This window comes from Crinia signifera, chromosome 6, assembly GCF_055691185.1.
Source record: "Crinia signifera chromosome 6, ASM5569118v1, whole genome shotgun sequence".
NCBI lineage: Eukaryota > Metazoa > Chordata > Amphibia > Anura > Myobatrachidae > Crinia > Crinia signifera.
In genome coordinates, this window is record NC_139222.1 from 271,545,435 (window position 1) to 271,562,630 (window position 17,196).

Genomic DNA, 17,196 nt, shown 5'->3' on the forward strand with positions numbered 1-17,196 from the left:
ACTGTACACAATATACACAATATACACATTTCAGCTTTATTCTGCTAAGCAGCAAGGTTTTTACAACAATTCATACAATAGAACAAGGAAAGAAACGGCTGTACATAAACTATACACTATATCAAACAGTCTGCATTAAAAAAATAATTTTCTGAAGCACTTGCTAATCACATCCAGACTGCCCCCTACTGTCTGCATGGCAGCAATAAATAACATAGTAGACATCTGGTCTCCGCATTACACCTGCTTCTCTGATGCCTGGTTTGCCCGTTTCACCAAAGCTTCCCGGGTGTCGGCCTGCCATTGCTGCACAAGATCTGTAGGTGTTTTACCATCCTAAGGAGGAACGTGTAACCAGTTAGTGACATGATATTACCAACGATGGGCCAATGGCATATATCCGTAAAGCATAGATAACGCCCCTTATATCCCTTTCACACCAGAAAATGCAGGGAACCACCTGGGAATATGGCCCAGGGATCATGCCGGGCCATTCCTGGGTTGGCTCCTTTCACACCAGAAAAGTCCATGCATTTTCTGGTGTGTGAAGGGGGCAGGAAGGAAGCGGGCAGGCAGATTGATGGCGGCAGGATGGCAGCGAGTACTCACCCCGGTTGCTGGTCCTCGGTGCAGGCCGGGGATCCACACATGCGGCGGGCGCAGATGACAGGCCAGACGGTGGGTGCAGATGACACAGCTCTCCGGCGGCAATGAGGGTGCCGGATAGCTTCAGCATCTTCATCCGTCGCCTGTCCTGTCATCTGCGCCCACCGCCTGTGTGGATCCCCGGCCTGACAGCACACTGAGGATGGCAACGCGGGTAAGTAACCCCTAGCCCTTTCACACCGGCCAGGTCCCCAGGTTGAACCCGAGAACAACCCTGCTCCATAGCAAGGTTGAAATCCCGGGATTTTGGCCCGGGAACCTTACACACCAGTGCTTGTCGCAGGTTGTTCCCAGGCCCAACCCGTGAAATTAGGCTGGTGTGAAAGGGGTATAAGTCTCATTGGCAAAGTCCATTTAGGGGGGAATAAGGTGCCCATACACTTGTCCGATTTGGGACCGATTACACCTGATTCCAATGGATCGGACCCAAATCGGATGTGTCTGACATCCGTTACGCTGCGCAGTCCTTTGCGCATCGGAGGTCGGGTGGGCTGCACCGTCAACGGTACATGGCAGGTGCTTTTTAGGACCCGCAATGTATCGCATCCAATGCGAGTGGGGAAGCACCATGCAGAAGAGGCGCTCTCCCCACTCTGTGGTGGGTGGCCGTAAAATAAAAAAAAACATTCACAAAAACAGGTGGCCACTGATTGGTTGAGAGAGCTCTCTTGACCAATCAGCAGCCGTCCATTCTTTTGAGAGTGTTTGCTGAATTCTCCTGCCTTCAGCTTCCCGGGAGAGTGTAAATATACTTACCTGACCCCTGTTGGGATTCCCTCCTCCAGGATGCCAGCGGCGGTATTCCGACCGTTATCATCCTGACCTCCTGTATGTCCTCATTTCCTTTGTCTAAAGCAGCCTTAAGCATCGTGCCAATCACCTGCTGCTGGGGAACCATGCAACCCAGCATGCCCTGCCACAGTTTTGCTGTTAGGGCATGCTAAAACTGTGGCAGGGCATGCTGGGATATTTGGTTCCACTGAAGCTAGAGTCCCCTGGTCTAAAGTAGACAGACACTGTGGTGTTGAAGATACATACTGCGTTTTTCGTCATCATGTTGGCTCCGTATATTATCAGCATTTTGATAATCTTGTACCGGTTCAGCCTGACCGCATCGTGCAGCGCCGTGTCACCTTCCTGTAACCAAAACAAACGCATTATGATCTCTTAATTATAGATCCATTACATTACTACTGCTAATAAACATGTCACTAATTGCAGGATATTTATGTACAATTCCCCTTTCTAATACCCCTTTCAGACAGAATTGTCCCTGAATCCCAGCTTTTACCCAGAGTGCCGTGTTGTTTTTCCGGTCCCAGTGGTCAAACATTTCTACCCAGTAATTGGATGATCAACACAGGTAATTCTTCTGTGTGTGAAAGGGTCAACCTGGGTCAAATTTCCCAAGTTTTACTAGGGTCAAAGACCCAGGTTGACCCATTCACACAAGAAAAGGACCCGCGATGAGTGTTAAATTAGCGGCTAGAAATGTTTGACCCGGTAATTTGCTTTTCTGTGTGAAAGGGGTATAAGAATATCAACTACAAGTGGTTTTATAAATAGACAATAATTAAAGTCTCGGTTGATATGGATATACATCACTTAGATGTCTTGCTTAGAAAATGCCCCTACATCGCTCTGTGTGTAGAGGCCGTAGCGATAGAAATGTGCGGCTCCACGAGTTGCTATCTTCCCTGCGATTAACCACTTGAGTGGTATGCCCAGAAATTTTCCGGGCTCAGCTGCGCTGCCGCAGCGGGCTGTCCCGGAAAATTTCGAGGCATACCACTAATATCAAGGTGTGCGCCAGTGGTGCCTGCAGCTGTGCAACACTGGGGCATCACCTGTCCCGGCACCCCCCACCTCTTCTCCCCTCCCATCCCGTCGCTGCCCCTCACCTCTCTGCTCCGGCGATCAGCAGTAGAGGAGCTCCGGCATACAAACGCCGGAGCGGAGGAGGGGGGTGCCCAGACAAGTGGGTGGAAGGCAGCCTATGCTCTGTGGTGGGTTTTGCTGGGACAGGAAAACCCACGACTCAAGGGGATTATATCTAGCATGCTAGATAAAGTAAGTTAATCACTGGGGTCAGAGTCAGTATTCTCAGTGGAGAACACTGTCCCGACATCGCCGACACACAGCTGTGCGCTGAGCGATCTTGCTGAGCCTTAGGGTCGCTACATGTGTAGGGCGCATTATAGAGAGTGAGGGACACAGGCTGTAGCATGGAGATAATTGGCTGGTACTTTATCTCTCTCCATATTATCTATGTCACATGAGTGGTAATGAATAACTTGCTCTGGCTGTCAAAACAGTATAACAAATTCTCTACTTACCCTGTCCTTGGAGTTTATATCCACCCCTGTGGCAATCAGATGCTCCACTATATCCACCTGCCCAGTGCGTGTGGCGACGTGCAGCGGGGTACTGAGCACCTGAAAATACAGCAAGGACAGCTCAGGCTCCGACACAGGAAAGAAGACGGCATAACGCAAATAGCTGGGTAACAACACAGCGGGTGATCCTACACGATCGCTAAGCAGCAACCGCTCGACCATCGGGCTGGAGCTGAATTCGGATTGCTAAGAGAGATCCTGAATCGGCCCCATAATGTACATTCTCCCAGATATGTGTGATTGCGGCAACACTTCCCATTGATCAGCTGCTCTTAGATTTCAATGATCTGTTGGAAGCTGCATCATTTATGGTTTATCGATGGAAGGCATTTAAAAACGATATTATGAAATGATGATATTACATTGGGGCTGTAGTGCTCTGTGCTAGTGTATATTGCTTAGGATTGTGTATTATAAGTGGGGGTAATTCAGGGCTGCTTGTTAGGGTGCCTAGTGAGCAGGTTAACACTGCCCCGGTGAACACACCCCAATTCACATCAGAGACCCCAGTCCGCCCACTTCTGATCTACTCCCAGAAGTACTCGTATTGTTCAAAAATTTCAGGAGTCCTGAACACTCTGTAGGGGCGGGCAGTTATGCCCCATGTATCGCCCAGAAGAATACATAGATATTTGCATACCTCCCAACTGTCCTGTTTTTCACTGGACCATTCCAGTTTTTTGGGCCAGTCCCGTCCCAGGGCCGACGGTGTCCCGCGGCAGGGGGGGGGGCGGGAGGTAGGGGGAAGCTGTGAGTCCCCCCAGCCTGAAGGGAATAAACGCTATTTAGCGATGCAGACGGCGAAACACGCCCCTTTTCTAATTTGTATAAGCCATGTGTCACTCTTCTAAAGCTGAAGAAGTTGGGAGGTATGTATTTGGAATGTGCACAAGAGGAGCCCCCCCCCCCCCCCAGCCATGCTCCCTGCAGCTGCGGCAGCCCCGGCTACCAAGGTCGTCCTGTCTCTGGTGAACAATGTAATCCTGTGGCTGTTACCTTGTCCTTCAGATTGATATCAGCCCCATTCTGCTGCAGGAGTTGTATGACGTCCAGCTTGCCCCCGCGGCAGGCCCAGTGAATGGCCGTGCTGTCCAGCTGTTTCGGAGAGGAGGAATATACAGTAAGCATAGAACTGATCCTCATTGTCATCACTCATTAAGGCTTCATTGGATTTTATAATACACCTAATGGAGCGTGCCATAGAAAATGTTCCAAATTAAATACACAAGAGAAAGAATGTACAAAGCATTAACAAAGAGTAAGTTCTACATGTATGTGCGCATGTAGAGGAGGGTGGGTGCATGCATATGAACAGTGTCGGACTCAGAGGCGGATTCAGAACTCTTGGGGCCCTAGGCAAGCAACTGTTTTGGGGCCCTCCTCAAACAATCCATAGCACTATATTTTTGCAGCATCGATAGATTACCGTGGCGCGTGCACAGTCTACCGATAAACAGGGCCACCATCAGGGGGGTGCTATGGATACACCTGTCCGGGTCCTGCCACTTTGGCACAGAGGGTTGGGCCTGGGTCATTGTATAGCACCACTGGGCTGATGGTCATCGGCTGCCGCTACACGCCGCACAACACCCGCCAGCCATTTACCAGCGCCTGCCTGCGAGTTGCCTGCTGCCCAGCGCTCAAGCAGGCTGTCAAGCCGCTGGAAAGCCTCTACTGCTGTGCAACATGACGTCACGCCGCGACAGAACTGCCCGCAGAGGAGCCACACTTCTTTTAACCCGGGTCAGATTGCCGGTTACTGGACCCGGGTCTCTGTGCGGTGCGAAAGCACCATTTTGAAAAACGAGGGCATTTGCGTGGTGTGACAGGGGTATTAGGGGTTTATTTACTAAGATGGGACTTCTACTGAATATGTGATGCTGCTGTGGGTAATCAATCAGATTCTATCTATTATCTTCTAGGAGATGCCTAATAAGAAGTAGATTGTGATTGGTCCCATCTTCAGTAGAACTCCCATCTTAGTACATTTACCTATTAGGCCTAGGAGGGCAGGTAGGAGACATGCGTTCTCTAACACTGGCCGTGAACAGCATGTGTGTCCTCTGAGTGCCGCATAGAGGGAGAGTGAAGGAAAAGAGGCTTACTGCCATAGACAAAGGTGGACAGGGGCAGGGCAAATAGAGACCGATGATTGGCATCTGCAGCAGCCAACCACTGATCGGTGCTGTCATCACTGCTCAGGCCTAGATCATACTTTCTAAAAATGTGCTTCATGTGTTGGTTATAGTTCTGCTTCAGAGAGCTGCTTCTGCTGGTGCTTCTGTAGCTTAACCTTTAAGTGCCAACAGCTCTGTGAGAGAGGTACAAAATGGACCTTATTCTGGTGTTCGCACACAACACTGCGGGTGGGGGGATGCGGCCATGGGAACGCCCAGCGTTTCGTGGGCATTCCCATGAAGACGCTGGGCGTTCCCATGGTAATGACCCAGTGATGTGGGTGCCTATATTAGGTAAGGCCAATTTTCACACCTATTTTGACAAATTCACTTGGCACTCAAAGGGTTAATTGATCTCTAACGGCGAGATGTACTAAGTCTTGAAAAGTGATCAATTGCAGAGTGATAAACCACCAACCAATCAGCTCCTACCTGTCATTTGTCGAACATAGCCTGTGACATGGCAGGTAGGAGCTGGTTGGCTGGTGGTTTATCACTATCTATAAATCCTGCAGAGATGCCAACGTTTCTGCTGTTTCTGCAGCTGCCTCAGATATCTGTACCGGCCTTGTTATTACTGAGTGATCCTACAATCTTACCCGGTCTCTGAAGTTGACCGATGAGCCGCTGTCTATGAGTTTCTGGACGATTTCTATGTGACCCTCCATGGAAGCCCTGTGGAGAGCTGTTCTCTTAAACTGCAACACAAAAATAACCCTGATATTATATAGTGTTACCCCATTATCATGCAGGCACAAAATCTTATTTAGGCAAATATGCATCTTATCAATTAACTATGTACCAGAGACATCACTCATTCAGTTATATTATTTATGCCTCAAAGACATCACCTTCCTAGAACTTGTACCGAGATGCACGGTTGTCATGGACCACTTCTCTGGCTCACTTCTCCTACCTTATCACTGCTTCATACATCTATCCCAGAGATACCATCCTGCGACAAGATCGCTAAACGAATCAGACGATAAGCAAGGAGCCGCATGCCTGTACTTATGCCGTGATACCATACGTGATGCTGGGATGGCGCAGTTGATGCTGAGACTCCCCGTTGTCAGTTCCAGCTGACGGAGAGCAAGTAAGATGACGCTGAGACTCCACACTGCCATTTCCAGCTGACAGAGAGCTAGTGAGTTACGCTAAAACACATCGCTGATGTTTGAAACTGGCCGGAGAGCTAGTGAGTTACACTGAGACACAGTGCTGATGTTTTCAGCTGGCCAGAGAGCTAGTGAGTGACGCTGACACACAGCACTGATGTTTTCAGTTGGCCCAGAGAGCTAGTGAGTGACACTGAGACACAGCGCTGATGTTTCCAGCTGACCAGAGAGCTAGTGAGTGACACTGAGACACAGCGCTGATGTTTCCAGCCCGGAGAGCTAGTGAGTGATGCTGAGACACAGCGCTGATTTTTTCAGCTGTCCAGAGAGCTAGTGAGTGATGCTGAGACACAGTGCTGATGTTTCCAGCTGGCTAGAGAGCTAGTGAGTGATGCTGAGACATAGTGCTGATGTTTCCAGCTGGCCAGAGAGCTAGTGAGTGACACTGAGACACAGTGCTGATGTTTCCAGCTGGCTAAAGCGCTAGTGAGTGACGCTGAGATGCAGTATTGATGTTTCCAGCTGGTCGGAGAGCTAGTGAGTGATGCTGAGACATAGCACTGATGTTTCCAGCTGGCCAGAGGGCTAGTGAGTGATGCTGAGACATAGCGCTGATGGTCCCAACTGGCCGGAGAGATAGTGAGTGATAGCACTGATGTTTCCAGCTAGTGAGTGATGCTGAGACATAGCGCTGATGTTTCCAGCTGGCCAGAGAGCTAGTGAGTGACAATGAGACACAACACTGATGTTTCCAGTTGGCCAGAGATTAGTGAGTGATGCTAAGACACAGTGTTGATGTTTCTAGCTGACCAGAGAGCTGAGACTTCAACAGTCACTAGATTGACCCCAAGAGGTCAAAATGCTCAAGGTCAACACTGGAAAAAGGTTGTCACAAGTTAAAGGTTGACATGGAAAAGGTCCACTTAAGAAGCCTTCAGGTAAACAGGTGATTCCGCTAAATATGGTATGGCGCCCTGTGTTTTGGCCATGGCATTTGTCACTTGTCTGTAATCTCACCCCTACATCTAAACCTGAGGATCTTACATGTACTTTAATTGAGATACAACTGTCTTTCCCAATGGCCTCAGTGTTTCTATTTATAAGCTAATAAATTAATGATCGCAGAGATATGCGGGTCGTTTTACAGCCCGTCTGCTGGGTATGTGCAGCGCTCGCGGGTTCCACCCATGTGGCCAGGGAGTTACACTGATAATCCCGAACGTTAATTACACAATTTAACACCGAAACATATCCACAGCTTCGTCTCAAGTTATAGAGTGAAATGCCGCGAGCGGGCCAAGAAATGTAGCAATCTAATACCCAAGATGCCCAGACAGCGTGGGCAAGCCTGGGAGCATGTTCCCTTCCATTCTTTTTATAGACGCACCTCATCACAAGTGTCTGGAGAACCGCCATCCTCCAAGAACTTCTCGATTATATTCATCTTGCCTTCCGCAGCAGCCTTCAGGTACACCTCCGGATTGATCGGCCCGGTCTACGGAACAGAAACCGCATACATTCATAATTTCAGTGGAATGAAATGACGGTATCCAGAGGATAGGTCAACAGTGCCTAGATAGACAGTCAATGGTCCTCACCAAAAGGTTGGCATGCACATAGTGGACCTTGACAATGGTCTCACCCTACATCCACCTCTGTAGTCACAAGCAAGTATACTGTAATGGCTCGCCGCGCTTGGCACGCTGTTATAGTCTCACTCTATGCCCACTTGGATAGTAAAATATGAACCAAGTCGGTCTACATAAAAAAAAACATGAGAAATCATGTCGACTTTGTGGGTGCTGACCATGTCCATGTCGACCTTAAAGGTGGCCATACACACGCAGATTTATCTTCAGATCAGGCTGGTTGGAACAAAAACCTGGTTATGGATGAGAGCAAATGACAGTTGACCATTTGCTTGGAAATGCTGGAAAACTGCCAAACTGTCACTCATCCATAACCATGTTCTTGTTCCAACCAGTCAGATCTGAAGATAAATCTTACTAGTGTATGGGCACCTTAAGCCTTCTGTCAATGTCAACCTATGGAATGTTGGCCATTTTCAGGTGTCAACCTAGTCACTGTCAACCATTAGTGGTCGACCTAGTGACTGAAGACGTAGACACTATACCATGACCCCTGGTACGTTGAAGATTAAAGTACAGGAAAAGGAATCAATTCCAGAGCTGCTAAATCAATGTGGTTCAGGCCAAACTGGTCCCCGAGATCTACCAACGGTCCAAATCACCTAGCTGGTGCACAGCTGTAGTCATTACTAACTGTCACATTTCCCAGACTCCCTAGCTGGTGCACAGGTGTAGTTATTACTAACTATCACATTTCCCAGAGTCCCTAGCTGGTGTACAGGTGTAGTCATCATTACTAACTGTCACATTTCCCAGATCACCTAGCTGGTGTACAGCTGTAGTCATTACTAACTGTCACATTTCCCAGACTCCCTAGCTGGTGCACAGCTGTAGTCATTACTAACTGTCACATTTCCCAGACTCCCTAGCTGGTACACAGCAGTAGTCATTATTAACTGTCACATTTCCCAGACTCCCTAGCTGGTGTACAGGTGTAGTCATTACTAACTGTCAAATTTCCCAGACTCCCTAGCTGGTGCACAGCTGTAGTCATGACTCACTGTCACATTTCCCAGACTCCCTAGCGGCTGCACAGCTGTAGCCATTATTAACTGTCACATTTTCAAACCTGCTGCATTCATTTCTACTATAGATCAGTGACAGTGACAATAGTCAACGCCTGCATCTCAGCTGCTCTGCCAATGAATCACTGTGATTTACAGCTCTTCAATAAGGTGGCAGGGCTAAAATCATGCAAATCGCATCATTTTAGCCACGCCTCCTCAACACAGATCCACAAAAGGCGGTATCTCCTGCACTGGAGGCGGGGCTTGATGACATCATAATCAGTCGACACCCCCCCCAAAGTTCAGCTGACAGTCTCATCTCCAGTGGCAAGTATGACTTAGACCAGGCATGTCCAGCCTGCGGCCCTCCAGCTTTTGTGAAACTACACATCCCAGCATGCCTTGCAATAGTTTTAGCATTCCCTAATAGCAATACTATGGCAAGGCATGCTGGTATGTGTAGTTTCACAACAGCTGGAGGGCCGCAGGTTGGACATGCTTGACTTAGACACTGTAGACCTTTCCATCCGCACCCAAGTCAAGCTTCCATAAACCACAGGAGCTATACAACTATAACACATAAAACACTATAAAAAAATATTTGTGGCTTTTTCCCCAAAACACCGGTCTTACTTACAATCTCTTCAGGTTCGGGCTCCGGCGGTGGCGCTACCACCTGTGACATCCTTTTCTTGCGCTCCTGTCTCCTTTTGCGTATTTCTATGAGATTCTGGATCCCTCCAACATCCACAATTTCCTTCCGCAAGTCCACCGATGTCTTCCTCACCCGCTCGTCGCCCTGCGGAGGTACAGTATATACTATCTGTGAGAGTGAATATACAGGCGGTGCTTACTCTAACAATGGATGTGCACATCTGGCAGGCAGGACAAGTGCGGGGAATACTGGGAGGAACATTATAGGGTTTGGTAAATATTTTTATAACGGTTTTATTCAATGCCAGTTTCATTTTCTGGGCAGAAAAAGCACCCTATAGGGGATAATAGTGGATAATTGCTATCTAGAAGCCGACCAATGATTGAGGCAGTGTCGGACTGGGGCATGAAGGGCCCACCAGGAATTGAGTGGTAGGAGTCCAAGCTTAAGGGGTGTGGTCAACCACCAGAGGGGGTGGCCAGACACTACTGCGGCTTAGCCAACCCTCATTAAGGACGTGTACAGAACAGGGTCCCTTTATAAAGGAGGGGACAGGGGGTGTGTCATGACCACCCCATTGATTGGTAAGAGAGATCATTTCTGTGTAGTTTCCTGAGAAACAACCAAAGTTTACCCATGATCCCGCACCAAATAATCAACCCATAGAGGAGGGAGTAAGTCCCCTGTGCACCTGTGGGCCAGTCTAACTCTGACTGGAGGGCAGTGGTGTAACTCCCAGAGACATTGGAGCCACTGGCTGCCAGGCTCCCGCTGTCAGAGGGGCATCAAGAAAAGAAAGGGCGAGGGGGGTGCTGAACTAGCAGAGATATCTCTCTAGTCGCTTCATAGTGATTTGCAATTTTATTTATATGCAAGTTGCACAATTTCGGAAATGACATTTAATTGAAGATGCCCAAGTGAAACATAACGGGTGGTGCAATAAATTTAGCTGCAATATGTAAGGAGATGATCTCTATTCATAGTCTGGAGTCAGCTGAACGATTGGCGGATTGGACAGGTTAGATAGCCAACCATCCAGATCCATTTACTTAGAAGGCCGATTACGGATGATCCCGTGTACGAACCAGTACGACCGGGATCGGCCGCAATCAGCTGAAAATACAAATGGAGAATACAGCTGTAGTCTTCAGATTTGTATTTACCGATGGCGAAACCATTCGTATTTGGCTGGCGGATTTAGGACAGCCAAATATGTATGAGATGCCAAAACGGCACGGATGTGTATTCTTTTTTAAACCCAAATTCGGCTGACCTTACCATATATAAATACGGCAAATCAGCTAAATTCGGCTGATAGTAAATTAGCAAATGCTCATTTACCGGCCGTATTTGACATGGAATGGGTACGAATAGGTGTATGCGTACACATCTGATCTTAGTAAATCCCACCTATGAAGTAAATTGACTAAGATGGGAGTCCTATTGAAGATGGGATGCAGGGCCGTCTTAACCATCTAGTGGGCCTCTGGGCAAAATATTTTTTAGGGCCCCCTCTCCTCCTCACAACACCTCTCCACCCACCTATGTGCAGCAGCATCAGGGGGCACTGGGGGCTTGAAGTAGCTACCTGGGCAGCATGTGGCGGGGATCCAGGCACAACTGTCAGCGGACGTCCAGGCAGAGGCAGTGGTGACCCAGCAGTGATCCAGGCAGTGAGAGAGCTGGGAGCTTGATTTAGCTATCCAAGCGGCATTTGGTGGGGATCCAGGCAGCCACTGTCAGCGGACATCCAGGCAGCTCGCTCAGACCTTGATGTACAGTAGCGCTATTTGCCACCGGGCGGGAAGCGCTGCAGATTTTGAAAAGACTGCCTGGACACTAATTGGCTGAGCATCCGGCCAATCAGCGTCCGGACAGACTTTTCAAAATTAACAGCGCTTCCCACTCAGCAAATAGCGCTACATCAAGGTCTGAGTAGCCGCTGCCTGGACAGCCACTGACAGCTGCTGCCTGGATCCCAGACACACGCTGCCCTTATTGCTACGTAAAGCCCATGCTGCCTGGATCACCACTGAGTCGCCGCTGACAGCTGCTGCGTAAATCCCCGACATAAGCCACCCAGATTGCTACATCAAGCCCCCTACTGCTTGGATCACTGCTGAGTCGCCGCTGACAGCTGCTGCCCAGATCCCCGACACAACCCACCCAGATTGCTACATCAAGCCCCCCGCTGCCTGGATCACCGCCGCCGTTGCGTCACCTCTGACAGTCGCTGCCTGGTTTCCCATCACCCGCCGCCATTCCCCAGGACAGTGCTGTCTTCCCCATTGGGGTGGGCCCCTACAACCCTTGGGCCCCTGGGCAACTGCCCATTAAGCCCAATGGGAAAGACGGCCCTGATGGGATGTTGCAGCAGAAACAATTCCTAGAGCTGCCAATAAAATAATGACGGAATAGCACGTTCATGCATCACAGCAAAATAAATTGATTGATTTTACCTTCAAATTGGCAATACTTCGATTAACTGGGGGTGTGAAGTCCTCATCATCGAATCCATTGCTCTCCATGCCAATCACACCGATCTTCCGAAAACGAGGTTTTATCATCTGAATTAAAACAGTTTTAGACAAAAATGTGAATAGCTGTTGTACAGTCCCTCGTACTGTATCTTCCTGTTATAGTCTTTCAGTGATACAATACAGGTTGAGTTTCCCTTATCCAAATATCCGTTATCCAAATTATTCCGAAAACCATAGTTTCCAGAATGTCATCTGTAACTGGCACTACTGGGGACATCTGTAACTGGCACTACTGGGGACATCTGTAACTGGCACTACTGGGGACATGATATGTAACTGGCACTACTGGGGACATCTGTAACTGGCACTACTGGGGACATCTGTAACTGGCACTACTGGGGACATCTGTAACTGGCACTACTGGGGACATCTGTAACTGGTACTACTGGGGACATCTGTAACTGGCACTACTGGGGACATCTGTAACTGGCACTACTGGGGACATCTGTAACTGGCACTACTGGGGACATCTGTAACTGGCACTACTGGGGACATCTGTAACTGGCACTACTGGGACATCTGTAACTGGCACTACTGGGGACATCTGTAACTGGCACTACTGGGGACATCTGTAACTGGCACTACTGGGACATCTGTAACTGGCACTACTGGGGACATCTGTAACTGGCACTACTGGGGACATCTGTAACTGGTACTACTGGGGACATCTGTAACTGGCACTACTGGGGACATCTGTAACTGGTACTACTGGGGACATCTGTAACTGGCACTACTGGGGACATCTGTAACTGGCACTACTGGGGACATCTGTAACTGGCACTACTGGGGACATCTGTAACTGGCACTACTGCGGACATGATATGTAACTGGCACTACTGGGGACATCTGTAACTGGCACTACTGGGGACATGATATGTAACTGGCACTACTGGGGACATCTGTAACTGGTACTACTGGGGACATCTGTAACTGGCACTACTAGGGACATCTGTAACTGGTACTACTGGGGACATCTGTAACTGGCACTACTGGGGACATCTGTAACTGGTACTACTGGGGACATCTGTAACTGGCACTACTGGGGACATCTGTAACTGGTACTACTGGGGACATCTGTAACTGGCACTACTGGGGACATCTGTAACTGGCACTACTGGGGACATCTGTAACTGGCACTACTGCGGACATGATATGTAACTGGCACTACTGGGGACATCTGTAACTGGCACTACTGGGGACATGATATGTAACTGGCACTACTGGGGACATCTGTAACTGGTACTACTGGGGACATCTGTAACTGGCACTACTGGGGACATCTGTAACTGGCACTACTGGGGACATGATATGTAACTGGCACTACTGGGGACATCTGTAACTGGCACTACTGGGGACATCTGTAACTGGCACTACTGGGGACATCTGTAACTGGCACTACTGGGGACATCTGTAACTGGTACTACTGGGGACATCTGTAACTGGCACTACTGGGGACATCTGTAACTGGCACTACTGGGGACATCTGTAACTGGCACTACTGGGGACATCTGTAACTGGCACTACTGGGGACATCTGTAACTGGCACTACTGGGACATCTGTAACTGGCACTACTGGGGACATCTGTAACTGGCACTACTGGGGACATCTGTAACTGGCACTACTGGGACATCTGTAACTGGCACTACTGGGGACATCTGTAACTGGCACTACTGGGGACATGATATGTAACTGGCACTACTGGGGACATCTGTAACTGGTACTACTGGGGACATCTGTAACTGGCACTACTGGGGACATCTGTAACTGGCACTACTAGGGACATCTGTAACTGGTACTACTGGGGACATCTGTAACTGGCACTACTGGGGACATCTGTAACTGGTACTACTGGGGACATCTGTAACTGGCACTACTGGGGACATCTGTAACTGGTACTACTGGGGACATCTGTAACTGGCACTACTGGGGACATCTGTAACTGGCACTACTGGGTACATCTGTAACTGGTACTACTGGGGACATCTGTAACTGGCACTACTGGGGACATGATATGTAACTGGCACTACTGGGGACATCTGTAACTGGCACTACTGGGGACATCTGTAACTGGTACTACTGGGGACATGATATGTAACTGGCACTTCTGGGGACATCTGTAACTGGCACTACTGGGCACATCTGTAACTGGCACTACTGGGGACATCTGTAACTGGCACTTCTGGGGACATCTGTAACTGGCACTACTGGGGACATGATATGTAACTGGCACTACTGGGGACATCTGTAACTGGTACTACTGGGGACATGATATGTAACTGGCACTTCTGGGGACATCTGTAACTGGCACTACTGGGCACATCTGTAACTGGTACTACTGGGGACATGATATGTAACTGGCACTACTGGGGACATCTATAACTGGCACTACTGGGGACATGATATGTAACTGGCACTACTGGGGACATTATGTGTAATTGGCACTACTGGAGACATGATATGTAACTAGCACTACTGGGGACATCTGTAACTGGTACTACTGGGGTCATAATATGTAACTGGCACTACTGGGGTCATAATATGTAACTGGCACTACTGGGGACATCTGTAACTGGTACTACTGGGGACATCTGTAACTGGCACTACTGGGGACATCTGTAACTGGCACTACTGGGGACATGATCTGTAACTGGCACTACTGGGGACATCTGGAACTGGCACTACTGGGGACATCTGTAACTGGCACTACTGGGGACATCTGTAACTGGCACTACTGGGGACATGATATGTAACTGGCACTACTGGGGACATCTGTAACTGGCACTACTGGGGACATCTGTAACTGGTACTACTGGGGACATCTGTAACTGGCACTACTGGGGACATCTGTAACTGGCACTACTGGGGACATCTGTAACTGGTACTACTGGGGACATCTGTAACTGGCACTACTGGGGACATCTGTAACTGGCACTACTGGGGACATCTGTAACTGGCACTACTGCGGACATGATATGTAACTGGCACTACTGGGGACATCTGTAACTGGCACTACTGGGGACATGATATGTAACTGGCACTACTGGGGACATCTGTAACTGGTACTACTGGGGACATCTGTAACTGGCACTACTGGGGACATCTGTAACTGGCACTACTGGGGACATCTGTAACTGGCACTACTGGGGACATCTGTAACTGGCACTACTAGGGACATCTGTAACTGGCACTACTGGGGACATCTGTAACTGGCACTACTGGGGACATCTGTAACTGGCACTACTGGGGACATCTGTAACTGGCACTACTGGGTACATCTGTAACTGGTACTACTGGGGACATCTGTGACTGGCACTACTGGGGACATGATATGTAACTGGCACTACTGGGGACATCTGTAACTGGCACTACTGGGCACATCTGTAACTGGCACTTCTGGGGACATCTGTAACTGGCACTTCTGGGGACATCTGTAACTGGTACTACTGGGGACATGATATGTAACTGGCACTTCTGGGGACATCTGTAACTGGCACTACTGGGGACATCTGTAACTGGTACTACTGGGGACATGATATGTAACTGGCACTACTGGGGACATCTATAACTGGCACTACTGGGGACATGATATGTAACTGGCACTACTGGGGACATTATGTGTAACTGGCACTACTGGGGACATCTGTAACTGGTACTACTGGGGTCATAATATGTAACTGGCACTACTGGGGTCATAATATGTAACTGGCACTACTGGGGACATCTGTAACTGGTACTACTGGGGTCATAATATGTAACTGGCACTACTGGGGTCATAATATGTAACTGGTACTACTGGGGACATCTGTAACTGGCACTACTGGGGACATGATATGTAACTGGCACTACTGGGGCGGGCAGCTGACGTCACACGCCAGATAGTGAGCATCTAAAAAGTACAGACTTACTTTTCAGAGTGAAGACTAGAGAAATCATTCATCTACTCGCATGCTAGTGTGAGGTTCGCTTGGCGGGGGGGGGGGGGCGGTTGCATTCACTGGGCGGCATTTACCTGCTGGCTAGGCAGCGTATATTCAGATCTGAATCAGGCCCTTATTCACTTTATCATTTATTTTAACCCTTTCAGGTCCAACGTCTAGTCAGGCTCAGCAGCCCTAGTGCTAGTAGCAGAACCAGTGGTGAGACACTTTAATATAACACCATTAACATCGTTCAACCTTCACTGTAGACCATGTTTGAATCGCAAAACAAAAAAAATGTGGACGTCAAAGGGTTAAACAAATACATTGCTTAGCAGTCACACCTAGGATTAGAACCTGTGACCTGTTTCCCTGGGGGCAGACACCTTACTGTATCGAGCTATTTGCTCTCGCGCTGTAAGTATGCAGATTTTGACTGTGTGTAAGTTCAAAACCATTACTATTAGGCAGAGCTACAGGATGTAGTGTAACTTTATATAGCTAGAATTTGTATGGTTCCTATGCAGGAGCAAATATCTCCATCAGTAAGGTGTCTGCTTCTAGTGGAACAGGTCATGGGTTCTAATACAGGGGTTAGAATAAAGAGAGTGTGACGGCTATTGTCCTGCTAGGAGGTGGACTCAGCTACATAAGTGATATCAACGCCATTTAATTAATTAATTCAAATGCACTGGGGAGGAGTGGTGCCCCCTTGGTAGCAGGAGCCCGGCGGCAGATGACTCCATTGCCTCCCACAGTTACGCCTCTGATTACAGTGGCAACAGGGGAAATATTACCATTCGGGAGTGAAGCTATCCAAACATATGCGCAGGTACTGTAGAGAGGCTCTTGGTCTATTTAAATGAAAATTTTCCCTAGGTTACTCCCATAAATTAATGAAGGAACACTGTCTTCTATTTAGTACAAGATATCAGTAAGATAATATTCTCTGCCATAACCATCTACCAAAATCACTTCTAGTTTCAAGTACATCACCCAACCACGGGCGGACAAATTTGGGGATTGGGTGAAAGCCAGAACGGTCCCGACTACAGAACAACGGACTGAAC

General features: G+C 48.7%; 1 protein-coding gene across 1 annotated transcript; it reads right to left on the reverse strand.

The window, feature by feature from the left end:
- Positions 1-112: 112 nt before the first annotated feature.
- ANKRD2 (ankyrin repeat domain 2) lies at positions 113-12,229 on the reverse strand. The gene is made up of 8 exons (XM_083145627.1): positions 12,128-12,229; positions 9,651-9,812; positions 7,745-7,852; positions 5,839-5,937; positions 4,059-4,157; positions 3,003-3,101; positions 1,705-1,803; positions 113-336 (listed from the first exon to the last, which is right to left on the reverse strand). Exons 1-8 carry the CDS (start codon positions 12,194-12,196, stop codon positions 238-240), a joined length of 834 nt encoding a protein of 277 aa, XP_083001753.1. The 5' UTR covers positions 12,197-12,229; the 3' UTR covers positions 113-237.
- Positions 12,230-17,196: the final 4,967 nt, after the last annotated feature.

Bases quoted from the DNA above. Each gene is read 5' to 3' on its own strand.
- ANKRD2 (XM_083145627.1), bottom strand. From the start codon at position 12,196: ATGGAGAGCAATGGATTCGATGATGAGGACTTCACACCCCCAGTTAAT. The intron at 3,102-4,058 runs GTAACAGCCACA...CTGTATTTTCAG, and splicing joins ATATCAATCTGAAGGACAAG to GTGCTCAGTACCCCGCTGCA. The intron at 337-1,704 runs GTATGTATCTTC...GTTCCTCCTTAG, and splicing joins ACATGATGACGAAAAACGCA to GATGGTAAAACACCTACAGA.